The sequence below is a fragment of the Necator americanus genome, chromosome X (genome assembly GCF_031761385.1).
Source record: "Necator americanus strain Aroian chromosome X, whole genome shotgun sequence".
Taxonomy (NCBI): domain Eukaryota; kingdom Metazoa; phylum Nematoda; class Chromadorea; order Rhabditida; family Ancylostomatidae; genus Necator; species Necator americanus.
Genome location: NC_087376.1, coordinates 32,000,471 through 32,027,816, shown reverse-complemented (window position 1 = coordinate 32,027,816; position 27,346 = coordinate 32,000,471). Strand labels below are relative to the sequence as shown.

The 27,346-nt window shown below is 36.3% G+C and overlaps 2 protein-coding genes across 3 annotated transcripts; both read right to left on the bottom strand.

Moving 5' to 3' along the window:
- Positions 1 to 800: 800 nt before the first annotated feature.
- RB195_026101 (uncharacterized protein) lies at positions 801 to 13,146 on the bottom strand (the record flags this gene model as incomplete). The annotated part of the gene is made up of 38 exons (XM_064214512.1): positions 801 to 916; positions 1,130 to 1,223; positions 1,282 to 1,381; positions 1,480 to 1,581; positions 1,632 to 1,800; positions 2,290 to 2,452; positions 2,523 to 2,990; positions 3,072 to 3,217; positions 3,535 to 3,625; positions 3,689 to 3,813; positions 3,871 to 3,999; positions 4,067 to 4,191; positions 4,433 to 4,558; positions 4,612 to 4,727; positions 4,913 to 5,047; positions 5,111 to 5,235; positions 5,302 to 5,363; positions 5,782 to 5,898; positions 5,958 to 6,030; positions 6,096 to 6,225; positions 6,306 to 6,436; positions 7,068 to 7,181; positions 7,301 to 7,420; positions 7,892 to 7,992; positions 8,051 to 8,141; positions 8,661 to 8,781; positions 8,842 to 8,926; positions 8,998 to 9,112; positions 9,205 to 9,327; positions 9,607 to 9,717; positions 10,090 to 10,172; positions 10,364 to 10,459; positions 10,762 to 10,853; positions 11,365 to 11,474; positions 11,629 to 11,712; positions 12,315 to 12,442; positions 12,832 to 12,944; positions 13,120 to 13,146. 38 exons carry the CDS (start codon positions 13,144 to 13,146, stop codon positions 801 to 803), a joined length of 4,557 nt encoding a protein of 1,518 aa, XP_064070393.1.
- Positions 13,147 to 14,338: 1,192 nt separating this feature from the next.
- RB195_026100 (uncharacterized protein) lies at positions 14,339 to 27,058 on the bottom strand (the record flags this gene model as incomplete). 2 transcript variants are annotated; one of them, XM_064214511.1, is made up of 12 exons in its annotated part: positions 14,339 to 14,401; positions 14,475 to 14,500; positions 14,621 to 14,794; positions 18,820 to 18,877; positions 19,201 to 19,299; positions 19,564 to 19,637; positions 19,701 to 19,815; positions 19,880 to 20,013; positions 21,197 to 21,281; positions 21,363 to 21,494; positions 22,101 to 22,216; positions 22,354 to 22,387. In XM_064214511.1, the coding sequence occupies 12 exons, from the start codon at positions 22,385 to 22,387 to the stop codon at positions 14,339 to 14,341; spliced, it is 1,110 nt and encodes a 369-aa protein (XP_064070392.1). The 2 variants fall into 2 exon arrangements, with proteins under 2 accessions (XP_064070392.1, XP_064070391.1); XM_064214510.1 differs by lacking the exons at positions 14,339 to 14,401; positions 14,475 to 14,500; positions 14,621 to 14,794; positions 22,101 to 22,216; positions 22,354 to 22,387 and adding exons at positions 18,525 to 18,655; positions 26,960 to 27,058.
- Between the last annotated feature and the right edge of the window lie 288 nt (positions 27,059 to 27,346).

The window sequence follows — 27,346 nt, the reverse complement described above, 5'->3', positions numbered from 1 at the left end:
GTGTCTGTCAGAAAGAATTCGTATGAGCAGCCGACGTAAATAGTCCCGAAAAAAAAATTGCCGAAAAAATATAGATATTTTTTAAAGGAGTTATTCAATGAGACAAATTTAGTCTGGGTTTGTTTCACCTTCTTTCTGACAAAACGTGAAATGGCCAAAAAAAAAAACTGATCAAACCAAAATAAATAATGATAAGGCACGCAATAAGTGGGTAACTGGTAATTACAGTAACTCCACCCATACGAATACAACAAAATTTCATAGGATTTACCTTCATTTCACTAAGACGTACGGGAATATTTAATCCGATCATCATAATCCACGAAGATTGATCGTTTTTTTTTCTTCCACTCCATGGCTCTAACATTCGTAGTGTAATTTTGAAGAAAAAAAACCAGAGATCTCTGGAAAAGAATGGTCGAAAAATACTTTTTAGAGATCCGTTATCCGCAAAGACACATTACGTTCATTCAGGAAAGCCTGAATCTTTGAGGAATTCTCCTCAAACTACACTAAAAGCTGTTTATGGTACAAAAACGATACGTTTATGTAGGATAAATCCTGTAAAATAACGTAGATCTACCGTTTATCTTCACAGCTTCAACATCATATACTAACCACAACATTTATATAAAAATTATTTATTAAATTAACTCAATAAATAATTAAACGACATTTGTATGTACAAACACGTCGCTCTCTTTCAAACAGAGAAAACTACAACTTCAGTGAGTTTCACTGATATGCTGAGTTCAAATAAATCACAGCTTACTGTCGACTTAATATGATAGCATTAACAATTAGGCAAATGAGGAAACGAGTTCGTCAGTCTGGAAGAGATATTTACTGAGGTCAACATCGTCATCGGCCGTCGAATTTGTTGCTTGTTCTGGTTCTGCGTCAGATATATTGGAACCTAAAAAGTTCTTAGGATAAAAATAAAACCCTTTGCTATGTCCTTCACATGTGCAAAAATTTATTTATTTCCCTGGATATTTATTATTAAGCAAAAATTAATCAATTTAATCAATTCAACTAGACAAAATTGCCTGATGCTTCCCAGACTAATGTGTCCAACCAAGTAAATCTGAAAACTCGCTGAGACTCACTCAAATTATCCAGAACTCACCTATGTCAACAAAATAGAGTTCATCGTCGATGACCGGCATCGTTTGCTGTTCAGGCTCCTTGAATTTTGACGACTCATCTTGCTGGCAGGACCCCTTCAAGGAAGAATGAATGAGGTCAGGTCATTATCCTTGCGAATAACTAACCGCTCACCTTATCCTCTTTATCCTTGAAATCCATTTTCAAGATATACCCAACTTTGCACTGACATGTAATCGTTTTTTCACTGCAGTAACTATTTCCTACTTCGCATCTGAAAAATAATATTTGAAAGAAAAATTTTTGAGAACCACTAAGGACGATCTGGAAGAAGTCGTTTATAACAGAAACAAAAGTAAACAGGTAACTAACCGCTTTTCTTCAACCACAGTATCCAGACAATATCCACCAATTGTACCATTTTTCCTTTCATCAACAGAATCCATGAATATTACCGTTGTTGGATCATAGCATCTAGAACAAATTTTAAAATGACAAGATGACGATGTGAATCCTATACTTACCTTCCAGCAATGTTAGCAAATCCTTCCGGACATCCAGCCACACATTTTCCACCGTGTACCAACGGTTTCGCTGCGGGACACACACAGTACCCACTATCACATGTAGCATTCGGTTCTCTTGCAGCGCATTGTTCATCGGATAGACAACCTTTTTGTCCAGCAAAGAGAACTGAAAATTCCGGAATCTATGACGTGTCTTATTCTCGGAATACTAAAACCAAAACATAAAACGTCTACACTTCTAGAGTACATTTTTCCATACACTCAGTCTCCCAGGATATTAAAAATTCCCCTTAAAACAGTTCCTGAAAACTCGGAACCTATTTTTAAAAAATCCAAAATCACATGATGGAGTTTTGTTTCATCCATAAGGTGACTGTTTCGGCTAATGCTAGGAAACAGTGTAATGCGTAAATACTTTTAAAAAATAATTTCTCAGCTATCCAAAAAAATAGTAAAGATATTTCTCCCAAAAAATGCTAAAATACTAACAAATAAAAAATAAATAGATAAATAAATAAAAATAAAATATTGGGTGACCCAAATTGAGGTTAGTTTGTGCAGTATCAATAACAAGTAGTGAAAATAACTGATTTTTTTTAAATAAAAGATTAACTGGTCCTGTACGGAAAGGTTCAAACGCCCGAAAACTGCTCACCCTTTAAGCATTTCCCCTCAATCAAGAAGAATCCTGGTGGACATTCAACTATTGGATCACCAGTTGTTATGTCTGGAATACTGGATTGTGTGGACGACGATGAATCAGGTCGAATTGAACTTGTTAATATTGGAGATGATGAGCAGCACTGGAAACGATTCTCCTGGAAAGAAAACCGTAGTGATACCTCATTTCCTCACACAGTATTTTTAAGCACTCAATGGTAAGCTTACCCTTTCAGCAAACACACAAACGAATCCATTAGGACATGGTTGTTCAGCACACATGACAACACTACGATCAGCTCGTACCAAAGCACGAGATCCAAATGGACATCCAGTAACGGAATTTTGTGGTATCGTCCATTGTCCAGCATTGTTATTCGGTGTAGCAAAGTATGGATTTCCACCACCAACATATCTGTTACCATGTGTATACTGACTTAATACATCTTGAATTACTTGCGAATGAAGATCCGTTCGTCCACCAATCATAACTCCAGATTGCTGATTATTTGGGAATCCTGGCATAATAGTTGGTGGTTGGCTTCTCGGATATCCAGGTAATCCTCCAACTAGTTGGTTATTTGGATAACCGTTCACATTTTGATTTGGAAAAGCACCGCTGGGATTATTGTTAAAGTTCAAATTGTTCGGATTTCCAGCAGTATGAAGGTTAGTGGAGAGTCCAGGTGGAAGAATCTGAATGGAAATAAAATCTCGCATTAAAGAATATGTCCTCAGTTAGCGAAAAATCTCGGTAAAATGTCTTCGAGCTCTGACCTGTTCAGGATTTACTCCGGGAATAGGATCTGCTATACCTATTGGTGGCATTGTTGGTGGTACTGGTACAGGCCCACCAGGAAACGTTTGCGTCATACCACCGTAAGGATTAGATGGAGCCGACATAGGAACTTTATCACCTAGACCTGTAATTTAATATGGAAACTGTGGTCATCACTAAAAAAATCAATATTGCGCAGCAATTCTGCAGAATCACACAATCGATTTTTTTGATTACGCAAACTACTGAAAAAAATTCCAGGACCCGAGACACTATTTTGGATTATCCTCTCATTAATGTTTGAAAAAAATGTCCTTTTCTACTACAGCAAAAGGTGTCAGATAGGTTGTGGCCAGCTCACTGACAATATTGATCGAATGAAGCTGCAGGCAGCTGCGGTTTCTAAGTCAGGCGGACAATTCTGGATACTTTTTTCCTCAAGAGAATTTCTAAACTAATTACCGATGCGTTTCATAGGGGACGCAGCAACTGACGGATCCGGAAGAGTGAACGCTGTACCAGCTGCGTCCATCGGTGTGCAACAATAGGAATCCTGATAAGGAGTTTCGAGTAGAAAATCCAGAAACAATAAGAAAACCTGCGATAAATCACAAACCTGCTTCATCGCTGAGTAAATACAAACAAACGGCGCTGTCGTTGGACATGGATTCAGCTGCATATGACAAGTTGGAGGATAACCTTCTCTGCCTACATACGGGACCTGATTCGGTGGACAGTATCCTGAAAAATAAGCCACCGTCTTTTAATCAGACCATAAGATTTGAGTCGAATTATTACCCTTGAATTGTTCGCCGAGGTTCCCTTGAGCGCAACAAATATATTGTCCAGGATAGTCGGATTCCATGCAACTATATCCTACAGGGCAAGTATCTCGTAGTGGAGAACAGTACTGTCTTTGATTTAGGGCTAAAGCTCGAGAAATTCAGTGCACGTGGATTCCCGTACAATTTTGAGCGTATTGTTTACCGATTACCTGGATCAACAAAAGGAGTTCCGGTCAAACACCCTGGAGGTGGTCGAGAAACCGGAACCGCTGAAGAGCAGCATAGATGGTATTGAGGATTCAAGGAAGCAACGCATGCGTATCCATGTGGGCACCTTCAATATGGTACAAATACAACACATTTTCGTCAATATTACAAAATATTGCAAAATTCATTTCAAAAAATACTATATTTAGAAGAAAATAAGTAATTTTAACGCTATTACTATGGTGCTTACGCATAGCGATAGCAACTACTACGAATCTTAACCTCCAGGACAGATAATAAAACAAAAAATCTTATCATAAATTCCTAAAAAGATCTAGAAGCTTCTTAAAAGTTTCCTAGAATCTCACTTGGTACTGCCAGCAGGGCAAGCCAGTGGACGACCACCGTATTCAAAAGCGTTCGATCCGAATGGGCAACGAATCGTTTCCGGATCACCACAACATACGGCTTGTCCAGTCGACGAAAATTCACATCTAAACAACTTGTGTATAGGAAAATATAAACAAAATTTATACAATTGTCATACTTGTAACCCGGAGGGCAATTATCCGGAGTGAAACTGCATTCAAATACCACTCCACCGCCGTTAAATGGTCGATCACCATTGCGACACTTTGGCTGGGCTAACGGTCTAGCCATTACCTGGATTTGAAATTTTTTTAGTGCCTAATTCAGAAAAAAGTATAAAATGTGCCACCGGTGGTTGCATCACCGCTTTTTTTTTTGGTTTGGAATGACAGGACAAAAAAGACAAAAAAAATTGCAGCAGATCATTAGGTGGACGAATTAAAATAGAATAAAAATCCAGAACAAAAAAAAGCGCTAACCCCGTTCATCTCGTTTCCACGCGATTTCAATTGCGGTTGATACAGTTGACAACATATGGAAACTGTCGGTATTGTGGAAGTCATACAACGAGAATCTCTAGGACATCCTCCGAGATCATTTTGACAAATTTGCACCTAAAAAAACTCCTCAAAACAACTTTAGTGAAAAGCTTTGCACGAAAATTTGCCAGGATGAACCTGAGTTCCAGAAACAAACACTGGCACATATTGTTTCATCGAACACTTAGGTGGACCAGTACGGCAACATGATCCATGTTCATAACCTGCATTTCGGAAGCAAAGGTAATTTCTTGGACAATCGCCTGGAATATGAGTTTTTCAGAACAAAAAAAAATAGGAAGAAGAGGAATTATTTCCAAATCGCTAACCAACTGCATTCACTGTACATGTATGTCCATTTGTGGTTAACTGGGCGGGGCATGGGGAAATGCTGGAAAGTAGAAAATATTTATTATGTGTTAGATATTAGGTGTAATGACAGATGTTTTATCCTATACTTAAATTAAAAAATTAAAACAGCTTCTGAGCTGTTAAATTAGACAATTTGATTTAATCTGTTTACTTACGTATACGCAACTACGGGAATTACACGGAAAAATGAAGTAAAAATGATAGTATTACTGCAATAATGAATGAAAAGTTATATGAAGGCTGACTTCCTCGAATTTTAAATAATGACCGAATGGAGTAGGAGACAAAAAGTTTGGAGATGCTAATTTAATTTCGTGTCGTGACCAAATCACAGCTCGTTCGTGATTGGTGCAAATAATTTTGGCTGGACATTTCGGCACTTCATCATACTAATTTTCGGTTAGATGATTCTGCAACATAATATATAGAGTTATAACCTTCTAATTAGAGCTGCAAGTGTATCCGGCTCCTTTCTCGTGCTTCCAAATCCTGCAGATGAACGACGGTTACCGGTAATAGTTGTAGAGCAGCACATGTGGAAACCTGGCACGGAACTGAAAGAAAAAAATTCTTCCCTTAACTGGTTAGGTTAAAAAGTAATGGCGGGTGTTACCTTGACTCAACGCATGCATTTCCAGTTGGACATTCATCAGCGTCAATATTACACGCAACAACTGAAGTTGATCCTGGAAAGAAAAATAGGGACTAATCACATATGTAAGTACAGCGAGGAGTGAAAAATCAAAGAAACCTGGAATAACATAAGGTTTTCTGTTATCCGGGCATGAAGTGACTGTCTGGCAACAAATTGGCTGATTTGTTGTGGATCGAACACAGGATGCGGTCAGCGGACATGTACCAATGACGTTCAAAGTGCACGTCTTAAAGATCGAGGTCAGATCAAACAAGAGGATCGACAAGGTAGAACACTGGATACTCATACGAATGATTGTGGATTTACCTTAACAATTGTCTCTCCATCCTCGATTAACGGTGACATTCCACGTGGACATGATCCGGATAGTGGTGAACTCACACAAACAGAGTTACATGCTTTTTTCGAAGTGAAACGATTGGCTGTTCCACCACATCCTGAAGCATGATTTTTGGGTACAACAGTGTAGTAAACTGAGGGAAACTGGGATAGATGGAGAGTGTGTTTTCCTCTTCCTTAAGAGTCTAGCTGTGGTGAAAAAAATAAGAAATTTCTACTTTTTCCGATTCTCGTGAAATACTGGATTAAAACTGCTGTTCTACTTGGCTCAATGGGAGGTCGATGGGTTCCGCCCTTCCATGATCGATCCTTTTTCAAGGCCGTGCATCCTCGTATATTGACTCGTTATTGTTATTCCTATCCTTATTTTAAAAAAATCGATACGATTTAAGTTTTTTTTTATTTTCTTTTAACAAGGTAGAGTCACTCTTAAACCAGAAAACCCAGCAAACTTGGATTTCCATCAAAATCCAAGAAAAAAAAACCTTAACTACAGCCTTCATTTTTTTTCCAGAATTCCAGACCCTAAGGAGATATTTGACTCAGCTATTTTCCATATTAAAGCTTTTACACCCCCTCAGAAGTAAATTTTGTTGAATATATGTTTTTAAGAGACTTTATATTAAGAGCACTGCTCTACGTTAAGCAAACTCGGGATGTTAGGGGAGGAAAATGTTTTCCCTGTGTAGTTCCTAAGTAACTCGACTGGAATTATGATAGGATACCTACCGTTGTAAGCAAATTGAGTGCATTTCCTCTGCGATTGATCATAGTACCACATAGTTCGTAATGGTGATCCAGAACAAACATTCCCTCTGCTCATAACAGCAGAACAAGCTGTGTCTAAACACCAAAAAAAAAACTGTACATTGCTTTTCAAAAAAGTGGATGTTTACGGACATTCCCAATTTGGAAAAAGGCCTGGAGAGTTAGTCGGAGAATCCTCGAAATTATTTGCCTACCAGCTGTTGGACAACAATAACGTTCCGGATTGCAAACGTATCCGGACGGACATGGCACATTCGATGAGCAACGTTGAGGTTGTTGATTTGGATCCATAAGAGCAGCAGCACCAGCGCAAACTATGTACAGTAAATAAGTTATGGTCGAATTTTAGTGATACACCACTCTTCACCATAAGAATGTAAGTATGGTTCTTTTAATTTAAAAAAAAAGTGCCGTGATTGGCTTGTACGCATCATGAATGGTTGGTGGGAGTGGCGTACCAGTGCTTTGAATGGCTGAATTTGTTGCGGAACGTGTACAGTGCACTTTCGATCAATGTTTTTACTAATTCTATAATATTTATCCAATAGTTACAAGATGCTCAACAATACCAGAGTCATGCAAGATCAAAGAATTAAATAACCTAACAATTTAATAACTTAACAATTAATTAATTTAATTAATGGGAAAATTATCAAAAAAAAATTGTAGATGAAACTAAAATTCGACTGACAAGAGACTTAGAAGAGCCTTTATCCTTTTTATGTAAAGGAAACAAACTACAATTCTACTTTATTATCGCTACTACTTTATTTACTACCACTTACCAGTATCCGCAGCGTTCAAACAATGATCATGACAGCTTTCCATGCTCTGGAAGTTATTACCGTTTCCATTACAACCATAATATTGGAAAGCTTGGCATTTTCTGGAAATTTTCAGTTAGGGAATTGATTCCTTGTGAAAATCCTACCCTGAACTTTTACCTGGTATTAGGATTGAAATAGAAACGCTGAATTGTTACTGCGCGGCCAAAGCACGGTGTTCCAGCCGAAACCATTTCATTACAGGTTACATCTGGAAATATGGAGTTAAAAAAATAGAAAAAAATCGTTTGTGATAAATTTACCATCCCTGTTTTCGTTATATTATTATATTAAGAGAAATTATATTAAGAAATATTAAGAAATTAAGAATTTAAATTATATTAAGAATTATATTATATATATTAAGAATTTATATTAGAAAATATATTAAGAAATATATTATATTAAGAACATATATCCTGACTGGAAATGTGGGAAGAGAAAAATTTGTCGCGACATCCGCTCGGCTTCCTCTCGATTCCGTGCGGGTCGCGACGGTGTTTTGGAGTTCATCCAAGTTAGAAAGAACGACGATATCCTCATTAACCACTACATACTTCTTTATGAGTTCATTGCTCTTGTTTTTTTTAAGAAATTTGCTCTGATTCAAAACTTTGGCGAGAAAAAGTGAAATTAATTCCTGGATTAAAATTAATTGGTTAAAATATGCTGCCGCATTCAACTAAGATGAAGTTGTGGCAGATATTACAATTTAAAAAAAAAAACATACCTGGAGTAGGACAACAAACGGCCGATGGTCCAAAAACGGGACTCATACATGAATGAGAACGTGGACAAGTATCCATAGCAGTTAGAGCACATACCGCATTTACTGCTCCTACTCGATATGCCTTCAAATATTTACTAGTTTTACAAAGGCAGTAAAAGTAATTGAAAGTCACATCACCAACCTGTCCATGCTGACATTGTGCATCCAAACAAAAACCTTCACATTCCTCAAGAGTGTTAAAGTTATTCGCATTTCCTCCACATTGACTTAAAAAAAAGAAATTGTTTTATTTTGAAATCCGAGAATTACATAATTTTTTTCTATCCAGATTTTTTACCTGAACTGAAATGATCTACATGAACCAGTTGTTACATCAAAATAATAGCGTGTTATAGCAGAACGTGTTGATGCACACACTACTCCAGCATTACGTGGTAAAGAACAGACATTTTCTGGAATAATATCATATCAAGGATTTGTGATCAACTGAACTCAACTCAAATCAACTTGAACTAGAATATAGCAAAATGATAAAATTTCATACCTCTCGATGGACAACAGTACTGGTAAGCACCAGTAGTTACACATTCATAACCATCCTTGCAAGGATTATCCTCACTACATGCTGTTGGTCCACCTCCTAGAGGAGAACCAGCTGGGCAGACGGCTAAAATTGGAATGCTTTTCCTTTATCCATTATTGTTGTCTTTGTTTTAGCAGTATGTATCAGCAGTATTTACTTATTTATTTAGTTTTTTCTTGTGTTTTCATTCTTGTGTTCATCACTTGGATCACAATTACCAGGGAATATCCACACTTCTAAGTTTTTCTTCCAGGATTATCTAATCACTAACTTCTAAATCGCTTTTTTGTGCCTTTTCCAGGTATGGAAAGTCTAGTTTGAACGTCTTCTTTCAAGAAAGCAAACAAAAATGGTATTGTTTACCTAGTCCTGGACAACATTTTCCATCTCTACAGCTGTATCCACTCGGACACGGTTGTGATGCAGAACATGAGGAAGGATTGGAAAGCGGTGTAGCACCATCAAGACATGTTCCTAAAAAAGTGAAAGTTCTGTAGAAATAGAAAATAGAGAAGATGTAGCAACTAAACATTTTTTTCTACTTATGCACTATTGGATTAGAAACCAATTAAATCATCTTTTCTGGAATTAATCGATATTATTCACCCAAGTTGGTGTCACAGACTGTAATTATATTAGAAATTCTCGAATTTTCTTCACCAGAATTCTTTTTCAAAAGAGAACCAAATTCCACGTTTTTACGATTGTAGGTTTCATCAAAAATACTCTTCGCTCAAAAGAGTGACGAGTTACAATAAGGTAGGAGAATGAGTTATGAACGAATGTTGGACTCAAGACGTTAGATCCAGAGATAGCAGCCGTTTATTAAAATAAATAAACAAGAACCTGAATCGCTAGAAGACGACGAGCAACAGATAAATTTCTGTAGGCTAGTGCTTCGAACGCATGAGTATCCATTTTGACAGGAGCTGAAAGCAGAAGTAATAAATTTAGGATAACTAAGGATTAGAGCCTTATAGGAGTGATTCTAGTTAGAAAACTAATTGGATTGTTAACGTATGTATGTAGATATACGTAGATGTGAATAGAAAATACCACTTAAATCTTTCCAAAAAATTCTGTACAGACAAAGGAAACAAAGAAAAATATGAAAATTTACGTCTTCTGCGATGGTGAGCATTCAACATGTGACGATGTTCGTGGATTAAGGAATGCAGCCGAATTGAATGGGCATCCGAGATCTTTGCCGCAGCATCTGCAGATATTATTACATGAAATTACTGAGAATTAATCCATATTTTTGGTTTGCTACTGGATCTTCCTCACAAAAGAAGGAAGGTTTAAGGACACACTAATAGTAAAAGGAATGCGAGGATCAAACGGATGGAAAGAGAGAACCAAACGATTTTCTCAAGAGTTATGAGAAAATTAGATTTTTAAAAATGTGAAAAAAGTAATTTTATAATGGCTGCATTAAGGCTAAAGTTTCAATAAACCTAAACAAAATTAATAGGGCTAAAAAAAACTAAAACTAGCAAATTTCTCAATGAAAATCACCTCGTAGCTGTTCCTCCTACCAAAGTGCATGAGAACCCAGTCGGACAAGAAGATGAGGACGGCAGTACACATGAACGTGGTCGTCCAGATGGCTGAAACAGGGAGTTTGAGTTCAAAATGATCACATCGCGTGCTTGGAATCCTTTTTTTTGTGAATAGAGTGTGAGGTGATGAAAAAGAAATAAGGCACATTTCCCTAGTGGCTACAACAATCGTTGACAAATGGCAGCAAGATGGTGTCACGCCTACTTCAATTCCACCAATCATGCTCAAATGTTGTAAAAGGTTACTTTTGTAGGTAAAATGTTCTCTATAGAGATTTTAAAATTTGATGTCTTCCACTTAGGTTAGATGAGATTCGCTTGAAAAAACCAAAGATCTACGAGCCATCTCTATATTAGGCTCATGATGTTACGCACTGAACCGGTCACTCGGAGGAAGCTTAACGATCACTCGAAAAGCAAACATGAACGTTCGGCCTCTTGAGTCTACCGTAAAAATCACGTAAACAGGCTGATTGAACGATGGGACTTGATGTTGATTTTTTAGGAAAGAAGAGTGGATAGAGTTCTGAGAGGGAAAAATTTCTGAAGAACTATTTACCTCAAGATACGTCACTTGTCCCTGTGCACACATAGCCTTATCAATTTGTGGTGATGATCCTTGACAACAGTATGAAGTTCCAGTACGTTCGTACATACGACAAACGTATCCTGAAATACTCCAGTTTTCGTTTTTAAACCGAAAAGGGGGACTCTGAGTGCTTCTCTTAGATATTGGAGACTGATAGGTAGTATCCTTAAAAAATGGAAATATATCCTAGCCGTTCCTCTGTCTCTACTCAAGCAAAATCCTCCTCAAACTCACCATCTGGGCAACTGCTTATACTAGGATTACAGACCACAGGCGCTGATAGAATAGTGAGTGGAATACCAGATCCACAAAGATCATCTGAAAACGAATCGATTTAATCATGTTATGGAAGCCTTTGGAAAGAAAGAAGAGCACAATAATGTTTGTCTTTGCTATAAAACATTTCTTTTCCTAAAAACTCTAAAAAAAGACACTTCAATGGGACGATCAGAAGAAAATGAAAGCCTCTTCAAAATGTAGCTGGTTTCCTGCACAGATTGTACAGTTTGAGTGGTTGAACGAAACCGTAGAGAACTCCCAGTGGATCGTTTATTTTGTGGATTAACACAACATAAATAATGTAACAAAGAGAAAAGTGTTCAAAGTAGGGGTGGAATAAAAAATACGGAGAAATAATATTTGTCGTGTTTGTCTTATTCCTGAAATTTATTGGACGCTGGTTCAGACAACTATAGAGCGGATAAATCACGCTACCGTTTCAAGGATATTTAAACAGTTTTTCGCTTGATGAAAAATATAGGTGTGCTAGAAATCAACTGCTACAAAAAGTCTACTATCAACAACAAGAATAATAGTAATAATGATCCCTATGCACTCTTTCGTTACGAGTGGAATTTTCGTGGATTTCGCGGTTCTCGTTTTCGTAGTTGGACAATAAGAAAAATTCTCAGTTAACTAACCCGGAGCTTGAAAGAACGGCTGAGAGAATGGATCATCATTTGCATGGTCCGAACTCTTAAGCGATTCACATTGACCGGATTCAGCATTAAACACTTTCCCTTGAAGGCATTTTCGTTTTGAATATGTCCTGAAAAATATTTTTAAAAGCACAATAATAAAAAAAACATAAATTGCATCGTATCAACAGGAAATTAGTTTTTGTTCTTAAAATTGCTTCCCACAGAATGTTAACTGATTTGATTAGATCGGAATTGCACATCATTCAATGTTTCGATTTTTGAAAGTAATTGATTAAATCACTTTTCCCTGAATTCTTGTTTACCAATAGCTTGGATGCCTATACAGAGATTACATACAGTGTACAGTTTTCCTAGAACAGAACACCGGTACTTATAGGCTACGTACTGTGCTACAGTTACAGTAGAAAGAGAGAGAAAACACCTTTCGAGAGACAGAAAATGGATGTTCAAGATTTTTGCTTACTATAAACAAAATCCAGTAAAACATTATGCTTACCCTTCTAAGTTACAGTACAAATATGACTCAGGATTTGTTGGATCCGCTTTCTTTGCACCAGAATATGGATCACATTCCAATTTTGCCAACACTGTCAGAATGCAGCAACACAACTATAAGTGGATAAAATAATGGATACGTTCGAATAAAGGATCAGTAAAGAATACTGGAAAAAAAAGTTATGAGGAAATATTTCCTGAATTTTAACGTAATTCATCAGAAACGTGATTGGAAGTAACCGAAGCTTTCTATGGCTCCAAATCAGGAATTAACGAAAATAAAACTTACCTGGATCAAATAAAGACGCGGCTGCATGTTGGGGGGCCGCGCTCTTGCCACTATAATAAATCCTTGAGAGTTGTAATTGATCAGAGTAGATCAAAATTAGGATATCGTCTTATTAAACGTAGAACGGATTAAATTCGTGGAATCAAACACGGATATGAGTATTAAACAAACAGAAGGGGAAAGTTGATATGCTAGACCAGTGGATTTTGAGTTTCTTGGATCATCGGATCAGAATGCGCTGAGTGGAAATAACCTTTGCTGTATGTATTAGAGGAAATCCGTAGCTAACGCTTCATAAATTACCCGACGAATTACTGTAAATGCTTTATAGTGCACAGAATCCATTTGAATATTTTTTAAAGGATCTTATTTAAACTTTGGTTGACTTTAACAAGCTGTTCAGCACTAGTTTTCTTCATTATATTGTGCTAGTTATTTAATGAAAGTGTCTGTTTTACTTAAAGTACTGTAGAAATATTAAAATAGATTAATTCTTTAAGTTCTAGGAAATCTCTGGAGGAAAAAGGTTCGAAATCCAGGGTAACATCGATAATAACTTATCCAGTGACGCTCATTAAAAGAATCTCGAATGGAATGCTTGCGCTCCATTGTATCGTTGCACTTTGATGTTCATGAGCAAATAATGCTGGATTTCTTTTGTTTGTATATCGGATATGCTTAAGAGTCGAAGAATTAGCTTTAAAAAATTACGGCAAATAGAAATTCAAAAAGGAATTTGGAATTCACACAGAGCTAACGCTTCAGCAGCGTTACAGGTAACGATAGCAATTTCTAGGATTACAACTAGAAGTAAAGGAAAGGTTGTGGAAGAGTACAAAAAATACTTGAAATTTTGCGTTTGAACTGAAATAAATTAGGAAATTTTCCGTTTCTAGAGAAGGAAGATTAAAAGAAGACAAAACTTAGTCGACATATCCTTTAATCCAGAACAGCGCGACGCAACAAATAAAAGAACTTATTAACTAATGTTTCAGGATTTCTCCTGCGAAAGTGATTCTTATACTTGGTCGATTAGCAAGTTTGATACTGTAAAACTGTTCACCAAATATAACCTTCTAGATTATTCCCCCTTGAAAAATAAGTATAGGTTACTAAGGAAGAAAAAACACATAAGCAGTTTAAGACCTCGTTTCCGATATTTTCACTACTGTTCGGATGCTGAGGTGAAGAGAACACGAAGAAGAAGACCAACAACAAGTTATCTGAGCTGAACGAGAACTGTGGGTACGCACAATACACAGTCAGTAATTTGAGCCCAGACCTTAAAAGCGTGATTGAAATGATGTCGATTTTTACCAGTATATATGTATTTAAGTAATGGATTGAGACCATACATTTACTAAGGAAGAGAATACTGAGTCTACGACAGTGCAATGGACTCTATTTTAGCCGTTGAGGGAGAGGAATTGTTGTTAAAGTTAATCAGAGGAGGAGTTCATCTAAACTCCTTCGTAGTGGAACAGACAGGAAAGGATGCTACCGTCGCATATCCTAGAAATGACCGAGCACACAGCTCGGCCAGCTATATCACTACGTCGTCGAACAACATGACGCATGAACTGGCCGGTGCCTAGCCAGCCATCATGACCCTTCACGGAGATCCCACCCCCGTCCAGTGCGTCCTCCTCTCCGGCTCCATACCTCTGCTCTTCGCCTCAAGCAAACATTGCCTGCGACCTCTTCGACGAACGCGCGAGCGCTGAGCGTTGCGTAATTTCGATTGTCTTGTCTGCATTGTTCGACTGTCAGCGAGTTTGTTTATCGCATTTAGAAGAAGCCGACGAGTCACTGCTGAAAATATCCAGATGGAGTGGCTGGCTGCAGACAGCGTGTGTTGGATTGTGTGTGAGGTTCGAGTGTGTGAGAGCACCTTGAACAAAAGCTGAACAACTTCGATCTAGTACACTAATCGTGTCCAGACATTGTTCAGCTTCCAGCACAACAAACAAAACATGGAGCATCCATTTTTAGGCTACCGCTTAATCAGAGAAAGACGTATGTTTTCAGGAACCATGTGAGAGAATTGGAACACTGTCGGACAAGAATTAATCGGAAAAAAAAAGATTCATCTTTCATCTGTCATGACCACTAAAAACAACTAATCAAGGAATTTGCCTCCTCCGTGACTCTGTTAGTATTTGGAACAAAAAATGGATAGCAAATAATTAACACTTGGCATTTTGTATGTATTCTAAAAAAGTGAGCTATAACGACGACTAGCGCTTAAGTACTGGAAAATTTGTGTAAAGATCCAATGACCGGATTCGGTGAATGAGATCTCTAATGGGAAAATATCCCTAAGAAGCAGCGATCCGTAAAAATCCTATTCACAAGGCGAGAAGTGCAACCCTATCCAAACGGTTACAGTCAAAAAAAGTCTTTAAGAAACATTTCTTGTCGTTTCCAGTTTCAGGATTTCCTCGGGACGAATTCCATCCAAACGAGATTGGAAGTTTTAATATCTGTATTTTATCATACCATTCGAAAAGAAATATTTGTAATTTGCATTGATTTTGAAAGTGTTAACTAAGGTTCGGCAATTTTTTCAAATATGACAGCACAGTCCTGGAAATCGGAATAAATCCTTCTTTCCTTTCTCTGTTTAGTTTTATTTAACAGCATCTAATATCTAACATTTAGATAATTTTTTTAGGTTTAGACGGAAAATTGTTTGTCATCCACTCTATGCAGTAACCTATGTTCAAATATCCTGTAACCCGTTTTATGGAATCCCTTTGCGGAGCTGTTTTTCTAGGAAATTAGGGGAGATATTCATATATGATAAATATCATCCTTAATTTCTAATTATGGATCTTCTGCATAGTGTCCTGAACGGTATCAAATTATTGTAAATTTACATCATTAGTTATTTTGGAAGTTAAAAAAAACAGCACTGAGTGATTTTTGCACTTTTTTATATCGTACAATGGTAAAATTTGCGCAGAAGGAATTCAATCCACAAGATTCTCCTTATTTCCAGCTGATCACACACGCAGATAAGAACAGATCGTAAAAATAAAACGTTGTTGAACAATTTCCCAATGTGCTATGTTTAGCTGCTGAACACTAAGCCGACACAGGCAAAGACATCCAGTTTAAGCTGTTTAAAATGATGCTTTCTAAGCCCCTAGGGGAAAAACCGGAACAAAAGAATACCAGAAACCGACGACGTCCACATTTTGCATAACGGTTATAAAATCAGGCAGCGATCATTTCGTCAAAACAATATTTTCTGTCCTGGCTGGAATTGCTTGAATTGAAAATTCTCAACAGGAGCAATATGTGAATAATTCAACAGGATCCCATTCAGAAATAGGGCGCAAATCCACAGATTGAAGGTCCAAAAAAATTTTAAAAATCCTAAAAATCGAATTATTATAGTGATATCGTTTGACTACATCACCTACAGACTATTATTCTGCAGCTACAGTATGATAAAGAGATGCATTCTGTAAGGGACCTATAATCTAATTGAAAACCATAGTATAATAAGCATTTTTTCGCTATTAATTATAGAAGGGTGGTGAATCAAGACACAGCGCACTATCGCGGAGAGATCATAACTAACATGAAAGATTCCTGGATCATATACATACATGGATTCGATCCTGGATATACTCGTCTGCTCCACTGACTCCAGTGACTCTATCTTGTTACTCACTGTGTGTGGAAAAGACGAATTTATGTACTGGAAGCTAGCTGGTTGTATTTACCACCTTTTTCTTGTTGTAAGCGAGTAACATTGAAATCTTTTTCGTTAAGTCTCAGCCTATCCAGAAGCTAAATTTCAGGATGTTTCCTGGACAAATTCCTACATAATTCAGGTAAAATACTTGAGGTATCGTTAGAAGCAAACCGCTGACTAAATCGATAAACGTTCAATGTCTCTCTTATCACAATGGACACGAAATCCATAGTTTTTGAGTGAGACACTCGTCGCCATTTCCGGATCTGTTCTAAAGAGAATTGTGGTCCGTTCTTTGGAAGGATTTTTGATGAGTTCCTTAAGGATCTATTCCTCTTAATTCCAATTTCATCCTTCTTCTTTTATATTTCGCAGTCACAAGGTGAACTAGTGGCCATTGTGTGACTCATCATCACTCGGACCTCATGAGTTGTTTGCGTTTTGAGTTTGTGCTTGTGCCTATGGGCGCTACCTGGATTTTCCAGGAGCGATTCCGGTTTGATTACTCATCGTCCACACACACACACTAACATGCACACATATATACGCCCAGACACAGCAAGACTTTCTGGATACCTACTATTTCGATCTCATTTTAAACTTGCGAAATAACTGGTTTTCAATGGTTCCTTGTTCCATTTTTAGCGTACCACAGACAGCTTTTCAGGATAAATTGTCCAGTTTCAGATTTTATTTGGTGCGTTTGATAAAACTAAAAATCTCCTACATATATAAATGTAGTGATTTTTATACAAATAGATGGGGAAAACAAAATAACAATTTCCGGCAATATTTGAGAATTAGCACTGTTTAAATACAAATAGATATTGATTTCGTAGGTGATCTACACATCTTCAGATGATATTAGTACGTTGAATTCAGGCGTAGTTTTTGTTTTTTGGAAGATGTATGGGATGATCCATGATCTTCTCTTTGGTTCACACCTGGATTTGCGGATTTCGGGTTCGTTCGGTTAGTTTTGTGAAGATTCTGCAACATATATATACACGTAAAAAACACACATATACAGATTTAAAGAAGAAATAAAAGTAAGAATGAGAAAAAGAATAAGAGGAAGAAAACATATAAGAATAAATGAATACATGTATAAAAATTTTTAGCTAAGCAAGGATCAAAAGGAATCAAAAGGAATTTTTAAAGAGTTCAAATAAACCCATGAATGAAAAGAATTTACTCGATTTTTCCGAAATCAACGATAGAACAATGATGACTATTTTCTATTTTTTTACAAGTATCTGTGCGAATAATAGTAATAGGAATAAATTTGATATGTTATGCACCGCAAAAAGTACTGCGTGCCAGGATCCGTTGGCAACAAAATTGTGTTCCGATTTTTTAAAATGTTCTTATTCAGGCAAAGTCTGGTCCTTTTTCTCTTTTTTTTTTCGGAGGGAGAGGCAACATTGGTGTATGTGAATAAATAAATAGATCTGTTTCTGTAAATTTGCTTACTTTTCTCTTGGTAAGTGATAAACGAAAACTTGAAATAAAATCTGGAAACAATAAATCCAAATATGTACAGGAATCCGAAAACGTTAGCAAGAAAATCAGATTTATATACATATACAAACAATTGATTTCGATATCTAAATGTTAAAAAAAAAAATTCTATAATTGTGTTTGTTTATTTATTCTAGTCCTGTCGGACCACTTGCAGTACTGCACATCCAGTAAATCCTTAGTTATCCAAGAATAAAATATCACCTCGTAGTCTGTCTCCACTTAGTGCTCTTCTTCTAATCGCATAGTCTCGTTTCGCTTCTCTAGCAGCAGTATTGAAGGTTTTACCGATACCAAGTTGTCGTAAACCTCAACTCACACATATTTCTGGATGTGGTGGATTTAATTTATGGAAAATTGAAATTGGAATCTTTACGATTAAATTCAGAAGTTTAAATATGAATAAACATCAGAATTTATGTAAAAATATGAAAAAGAGTACATTATCGACTGATCGAATCAAGAATTCTCACCTGGCATATGTCCACTGTAGCCGGCTGCAGGGATATCATCCATATCCACGTCTCTTTGCTGGAAATAATCAGGATAAATTAGTACTCATTTGTTCACAGAGAACTAAAAATATTAATTGAAAATATTTTCCATTGATCTACACGTGTCTCGTGCATGTCGATTGAAGAAAATCCGTGAAAAAATTGTAAACTAACACAGTCCATATTTCAGTTTCGAAAATGAATTTTCAATTGTGTCACTTTTGAAAATTTTTTAATCTACGTGAAAGACAATTTTAGACATATTGTTTTTTTCGTAAGTAAAAAAAAACACTTCTTCTTTCAACATGATTTCATTAGCATCCTGAGAGATTTCCATACGAATAATTCACAGTAACTCACTTGCCACCTGGATTGACGATGCCTCTTCGGTGTATCAGGTCTTTGTGACCAATCTCCACCAGCCACCGTTTTCCCACTATTTGCCAAATCTCTTCGTTCCTTGAGAAAAAAAAATTTTTTTGGAGAGACTGGGTATGGTACATGAGGTTTCACTGCATTTAGCTGTGACTTCTAATTTCATGGACAAGAATTTTTGAAAGGTACTATTTATTTGAGTGAAATTGAACGTCGGTGCGATAATTACGACGATCGCCGCGATCGTCTCAGTCGCAATCAATACCTATCAAAACCCAATATCGCCAATGTTGATCGCAGTACCCAACGACAAGAGAGTATAACCACATCCACAGTCTCATAACCTACCTTATTCCTCTGTACTTCACCCTTACTCCACCATCCACCCTCTAATCCTTCGAATGGGTCTTTTTCAACGGTTCCTGGATTAACACATATTGCTTACAGGTTCTGTATTTTTTAATAGACATATCTTTCCAACATACTTCTGGGTAAGCTTCTCGCTCGTTGTTTTACGGATGGAGGTCTGGTCGTTGGTTGTGGACTGCGTTCAAGTGGAAATCCATTACGGAGATGCTCACTGGATGGGCTGCTTAGAGCCTGAAAAATACAAATTAGCAAAGAAATAGTAATTTTTCGAGTTTTCTTTCCTTACAGTGCTTACATGAACAGAATGTGCATCACTTTGGGTCGTGTGTAGAACCTGATTGTTCTTAATTATTCGAACTGGGAATCCTTCACTATTGTAAATGATGGACATTTCGGAGCTTCCCGGACGAAGCAGTGAAAGCTGGGAATCTGGAAACTATAAGGATTTGAGCCAATAAAACGAAAAGGTTTTCCTACAACACAAGAACGGAATAGAATTAAGTTAATTTTGAATTAAGTTAGTATTGAATTGCATTACTAAGAATTAAGTTAGTATTAATAATAACTTAACATTTTAATTTAAAAAAGTGAAGTAAGCAGGAACATGAGGCAAAGAAGTCATGTTGATGCGGTTTTTATTTTTATGTTGTAAAGAATAAAGGATAAAGTGCGACGATTTGATCATTTCCTTCTGGATCTACGCAATCGACTTCAATTCAGAATCGTTTGAGGTTTGTGAACACATGCCCATCCCCCACAATAGCTTCCAAAAGCTGGGAAATATGTCAACTCAATATTTTTGCCCTTCCAGACAAGTCTGGTACCAATTTATCGATCTCGGATAGATGAATGGTTTGGTTGGCTCTAGAACAGTTCTGAACCGTCTATCGTGTAGTCGCAGACGAATCTTTTACCAATTGCGCTACATCCGTTCGAACAGTTTTGTTATATAGTATATATCCAGAGGTTTTCCTAAGTTATCTACGCGTAAACATTTTTATCCTAGATTCAAACCTTTTCCATTTTTTCCTAATATTTTTGGAAATGGGATCATACTTTTAGAACAACTGCTTTACAACTTTTAGCATATGCTACACCTCCTGTTTCATATTTTCTGGATAGCATTTAATCCACTATCATTTCCTGCACTTATATAGGGCCCCTGCGATTTGCAAGGCGCTTTTTATGAGATTTCAAAAAGCCACCGAGTGTAAATCATTCCTCTATCCCATATTTATACTTTTTAGTTGGATTTTACGTTTTCACATAGCACTCCACTAATTGCATGCTCGATTGAAGGATTTACCATGAACTGCTGCTATAAGTGTTCGTATACCCAGCACCGGAAGTTACTATTTACGTAAACGGCCTTCTCCACTTTATGCATGAGCGCGTTTATACACCATTGAATACCAAATCGGGCAAATATCTAAGAAAAATTTGTAGCACAAATATTTTAGAAATAAAAAAAAATTCGGAAATACGAATTTACATATACTCAAAAATAATTCATAATTTTTCAGCAGATCTGTAGTGCTGTATCGTCATCCTTCTAATATTTTAAAATTTTTGTAATACACTCTAAAATTCTAAAATATTCACATCATCTCACCTTCTGGATATGGCATCACGGGAACACGTTCATTCGTTTCAAGAAATCCACGACGTGAAGCACCATCTGGTGAGAATTGAACACTCTGAATTTTACGAAGCTAGAGATTAATTATATTTCGTGTTTTTACAGAAAAAAAAACTAAATAAGTTGTAAGAGCTCATACACGATGTCCACTTTCAGAATTCATGTCTTCTTTGCCTTCTTTGCTACGATGATGTTCCTCGTTAACCTCATTTTCCGAGTCATGGATATGATCCGAGCTTCGTTCTCTAACAACATCACCATTCGACATTTGCTAAAATTACTTATTACAGCCCTGAAAACGAATTAATATTGGAAGCTTCAAGTTATTTTTTCACTGTAGTTTGGTAAAATGTGTGTAGACGTTCCCTTTACGACTTCCATGGGTTTACAGTATCCACCCGATACACGATGTTCTCCCGTCTTACATTACGCTTAAGTCAAAATTTGGAGTTTTTCGGCTGCCTACCGTATGTAACACCATAGAGCTCTTTTTGCATGGTCACTATTGCCTCTACTTGCTCTACGATTGAATGTAAAAACTCTCAGAAATCCAAAGTTTTTCAGGATAACTATTATCTAAAAACGAGGGCATGCTAAAGGACACTTATGGCTAGAAGGTTAGGCGAATTTTACCATACGGAAATCTCCAGTGATTTCAGTGTACCTTTTTTTAATTTATAAAATATTCCTTCCATAAATTTGTGTTCGGTGATGTTGCTAGTCAGTCCTAATGAATATAGTAAATTCCCAGGATTTTATAAAAATTTGTTAGCTGACGGACTACCGCAGCTGTGAAGTTTTATTTAATTTTTTTTTGGTGGTCTGCCAAAAAAAAATGTCCTGTATATTTTTCTAGATATTTTATAAAGGATCTCACTGAATGTTCCGAGTGAGAAGCAACAAAAGGAGGATGGGAAGAAGCCTGAGATCGTGTTGGTGGAACATATCTGCTTCCAACTTGCCATTTAGCACCAGGAATATGGCCAGTGAATCCTGAAAAAACGTGCTGTTTATATTCGTTGTGTTTCTCCATTTCAAAGTGAGGACACCACAAAGCGATAAATATTAAAATTCATACAACTCTAGTCTTTTTTCTATTTATTATCAATTAATCTTCTAATAAAACCTACCAGATATGGGCGCACTCGAGTAGCTGGCCGGCATTTTTGATTTGGATGTAGAACTAGCGTGGCAACCGCGATCAATCCTACTCCAACCGGAAAGGTGCGATTCGCCGTCGCCGAGCAACATCGGTTTTTGGAGGGTTGTCCCTCACAAATTGTTGCTTTGAGTTCGATGCAGAACTAAATACAGCCGGTTTGTATCGTAAATGTGCACGTGAAAATAAAGCAATTTTGCTTTTGTTGAGTCCTTTTTTTCACCGAGCAACAAAAAATACGGTTGAATTGAGTAATCGTCGAGTTATTTTTGTGTTCTCCATGCTGACTACTAACTGATGAAAAAGTATGAGCAAACTAGTAGAGGTCTATATTCTTGTACAGTAGTAATTATAAAACCACACACACAGAACACTACCGTATGCTTAATGAAAAGAACAGTATACGATAATGACATCCACAACTTGATAGTATCTCTTCATTTTTTAACAAAACAAAAGGAAAGAAAGGAAAAAAAGAGGTGTATCCTCCTCCACTGAGCAAATTGACCGGAAGAAAAACCCAAAAAAAAATCTAAAAACAAATTACCTTGAACTCGAAGGCATTTATCATTAGAAGCGGGTAACGTCATTTCTCATCTGCATGCTCTCAATCCTAAAAAACAATAAACGTAAGAATAAAGCAAAATAAAAGCTACATGTCAGTTCTCTATTCCAGCTACGAAGGAATTCTTACGACGGATCTCTTCCAGAATTTTTACGTCAATCACATATGTAATTTGGATAATTCATTTATTTGTTGAAAGATTTTAGTTTTTAACAGACTTTACAGGAATATTTCAAGCTTTTTGTACAAACAACACAATTAGCTGATTAGATGTTAAAAATAAAGCTTTCTGTATTCGTACGACATTATTTAAACGACATTCTAAAAACATGATATACGAATGGATGTAAAATAAGACGAAAAAGCTATACGAGGACAGATAATTTTCCATGTTTCCAGAAAATATCCAAGCAAAAAGAAATTTTGTAATGAAAACAACTATGGAACATTGTGGGCAGCCGCAGCTCATCGTTTAAATAAAACATCTAATTTTTGATAAAAGATTTAATATTTTGTAATAGTGTACCTGCGAGGTTTTTTAGATGGAACTCTTTATTTGCCTGACGTTTCGGCTTTTTCGCCGTCTTTAAAGGCCTATAGACGGAATATTCCGAAGTTTAAGGACAAGAGAACGTTTGAACTAAAAAATCCAATTCTTTCAGGCAAAAAATTGATCTTTTCTCGTCTCCGGACATCTTCCTGCATTCCAACTTACACGAGGATGTAGATTTCGATTAATTCAGAAATTTTGAAGTTTCACATACGGCGTAGGACAATCTACAAGATGCCTAGTAGGAAAACGTTTTCCTTTTTTTTGTTGTGAAAAAAGTCCCAGGTTCAAGGTTACATTATTCGTTAAAATAACTGTGTTTTTGTGTTGACAGTACAAGAAAAATTCGATTAATGGATAACTGTTTACGGAAAAAAAACGTCCTGGAAAAAGAGTCATAAGAAGTGAAACGGCGGCTGCACATGGTTGATTTGTTTATTGCCGAGAACTGTTCCCCGTCTAAACCTTGTGAGTTCACATTACTCAACAAAGTTAAAATTAGAGAAAGGAGATTAAAAGTATGAAGAGGATAATGAAGTAGAAATAAATTAATGCAGTTTTTTATTTTATCGAAGTCTCCTTTTTTTCTCTCGATGTAAAGAAATTATTTAGAGTTTTTCAACGGTATTATTTTATTTAGAATTTTTTTTGTGAGGTTTTCTAGGTTATGAGCATAATTTTCCTTCCTCTTTAAACGAAAGAAGACCCTAATTCGACTACGATATATTACAGTAACAAACATGATAATTAATTTTCTACACCTACCCTATGTTTAAGATTTTTCATCCTAGAAAAGCTATCCTAGCTCTTCGATGCGCACATCGTATTGTTAATAGCGTGATTTAGCAGTTCGCGTGCATTTTGTACCAGATGTGATGTGTTCTTCCTGAAATATTACGTTTCTCCTCTGAACATACTCATCACGACTTTCCTCTCATTCATGTTATTGCAACGAAAACGTCATTAACACAATTTGAAAGAAATGTATCCGACAAATATCGCGTGAATATTCCACAAATACGTGTGCATGGATTTCTGCATCCATATATTCTGTGCGAGGAAAAATTTTTCTCTTGCTGTTCTCGTTAAATGAATTCTCGAAGCATCTTTTGTTAAAACTTGAGCGTTCCAAATAGCTGCCAATTTATCCTTGTATTCAGTTAGTTTTTACATAGTTTTTATTTTATAACTTCACTTATGATGACGTCAAACGACTGAAAAGGAATAATTCAGCGTTTCGAGCACGAAAACATTTTATATGCTGCTTTCGCTCGTGAATTCTCGTTGTTTTCCCACCTTATTTCTAATCCGTCATGGTATTTGATCCGAATATTAAATGAAATAGTTACATTTATTTAGAAATTAATTAAAATCAGCTTCCAACTAACGCTTGGGCTACGGTATTCCTGCAACTTTAATTAGATTCTGTTTTTAGAAGTTTAGGTGCTAAAAAAATTTTCATATAAAAACGTCTCGAAATGTTTTATCTTCCCATTACAATCACATATTCCGACAAGAAGCATTTATTCGTGAAGTCTAACCTCAACTTTTTTCCTCATTTGACCTACAGCAATTTGATCCCATCCACTTCGAACTACACAGCATCAAAGATTAATGGATCGCCTTGAACGACCTGGAACGCTAAACGGCTCTTGGTTTTTGTTCCTCTACTTTCCTCTAAAATCCATACTTCGCTACTTTAGTACTTAAAGAGTTCAAATCTATCATTACTCTTTATGGTTTTATGGACTACATATTTTCTTTTTGCATGGATATTTTCTGGAAACATAATTACAATATAAACAATACCGCCACTGCATGATTTGTTTTTCTCTTTTTTCGATACCATCGTACTTTTTTCCTCATTTAGGTTGTCAATTCGGAGAAACGTGTACAAAGAGCTTCATTTATTATTTTTTTTTATTAATTTGTTTATTTACAATTTATCATTATTTCTTATTTGTTCATTGTTGTTTGTTATTTACTATTATTTACTCATTATTTTTAATTATTTCTTTTTTTCAAGTAATTATAGACATTTCTAGAAATTCTTAATCATGTTTTACCTCATCCCTCATTTCCGACATTGATTTCTTCCATTTCCAATCTTTTGCAAAGAATCACACGCACTCGATTGTAATTTGATCTCATTTGATTTACCTCGGTTGCTGTCTTCTGGATAAGACTTTCTCAAATCCTTCTCTATGTGAATTTCTAAGAAATAATTGACCATGTGTCTAGCTTTAAGAGATTAATTAATAGAAGAGTAGATGAGTGATTAGGCCATATGTTTGCTGTTTCACTAGGAATTCTCACAATATTCATGGAAATGCTGTGATTCACAGTTTCCATTGAAATTACTTTTCATTACACACTTTTTTGGATACCTTTCACTGAACACTGGTGCTTTGAAATACTAAAAAATCGCTAGTAAACAGGATTTTTACAGCTTGGTGATTAATGTCGTCTTTTTAACACTCAGCGTTTTTTTGGAACAAATTTTATTCGCGACAATTTTGAATATAAACCAGACTATATATTTTGAAAAATGAATTGTTTAGTAAGAATTGTTATGAATCCTTGCGTATCATTGAAAAAAGACGAAACACACAGAATTTAGGTGGTCTTCGATGACAAAAAGATTCTTTTTTCTTTCCTCATCCCGTCATTTTCAATTTTCCCAAGCTATATGACAGTTCACCTCGTTTGAACTTTTCTGTTTTAGAAAAAATTAAAAAGTAAAAGAAAATCATAGAAAAGTAGTCCAATTTTCCTTTTCCTGTCCTTGGGAAATCCGCTGTTTTTAGATCTCAGGACTACCATAAGCTATTTATCGAAATTTCTAAGCATTTACGCATTTTCCTTCTTGCTCTGAAATTTGCTCCGGAATTTTTTATGAATCGTTTTCGACGCTGCTTCTTCTCAGGTTTCTTAGTTGCTCAGCTAGAATATATACTATTTGCATTGATAATAATCTTACTACTACATACATAGTAGTAGCCAAAAATCCATCCAGAATAGGTATAGGAGTGAGTTTCTTCGTCGATGCATTTATTTCTATCCAGAAAACTAGTAAAGTATTTTGACTCCTTCAATTTATTGCAGTACGTTCAAACTTTTTTCATGGCATCAACCATCACAACCACTAAAGTGGAAGTTTTACGAAAAATCCTTGTAATAATGGAAGAGTATTGTTCAGGGAATTGAACTTTCGTTGTTGTTGTTGTATCGTTTCACAGTGGTTTTCCCCGTAAGAAGTGATTACCTTAAAACGAGTGAAAAGAAGAGGGAAATGAAACGAGTTAGAGGTCGGGTTTATGCAACACTTGAAGTATTTGCACGTGTTTCGGCGGTGGTGTTCATGGCGGACCGGTTATTCTCGCTTCGGAACGATGCCAGTCATTGTGCAACTACAAATCGTATGTGTTCACGTTACTTCACTCATACAACAAGCTCAATCACCTCAATCCTCAACGTGAAACCTTCATCGATCTCCTCATCACTTTCCCTCATAACAACACCCGACACTGACACTACAAATCCACATCGAATCCGATCCATGTGTCAATTGTCACGAGGTGTTATATCGTCATCACGAAGTTCTTTCTTTGTTATGTTTTCAACAATGTCCTGAAATTGATGAGACATTCATCTAAGAGTGTACGAAGGGGAATCCTCGGAAAAAAAAATCCTCGTTTTCACTCAATCCTCAATATTACGTCAAAATTACAATTTCACGTTGATTCTCTTCGTTCGCTCGATAACTGCATGTTGTTACTCATGATTCATGAACATTTCGCTTGTGTTTTTTTTTCCTAACGATTAGTTTTCCGTGGCGCTCAGGGATCT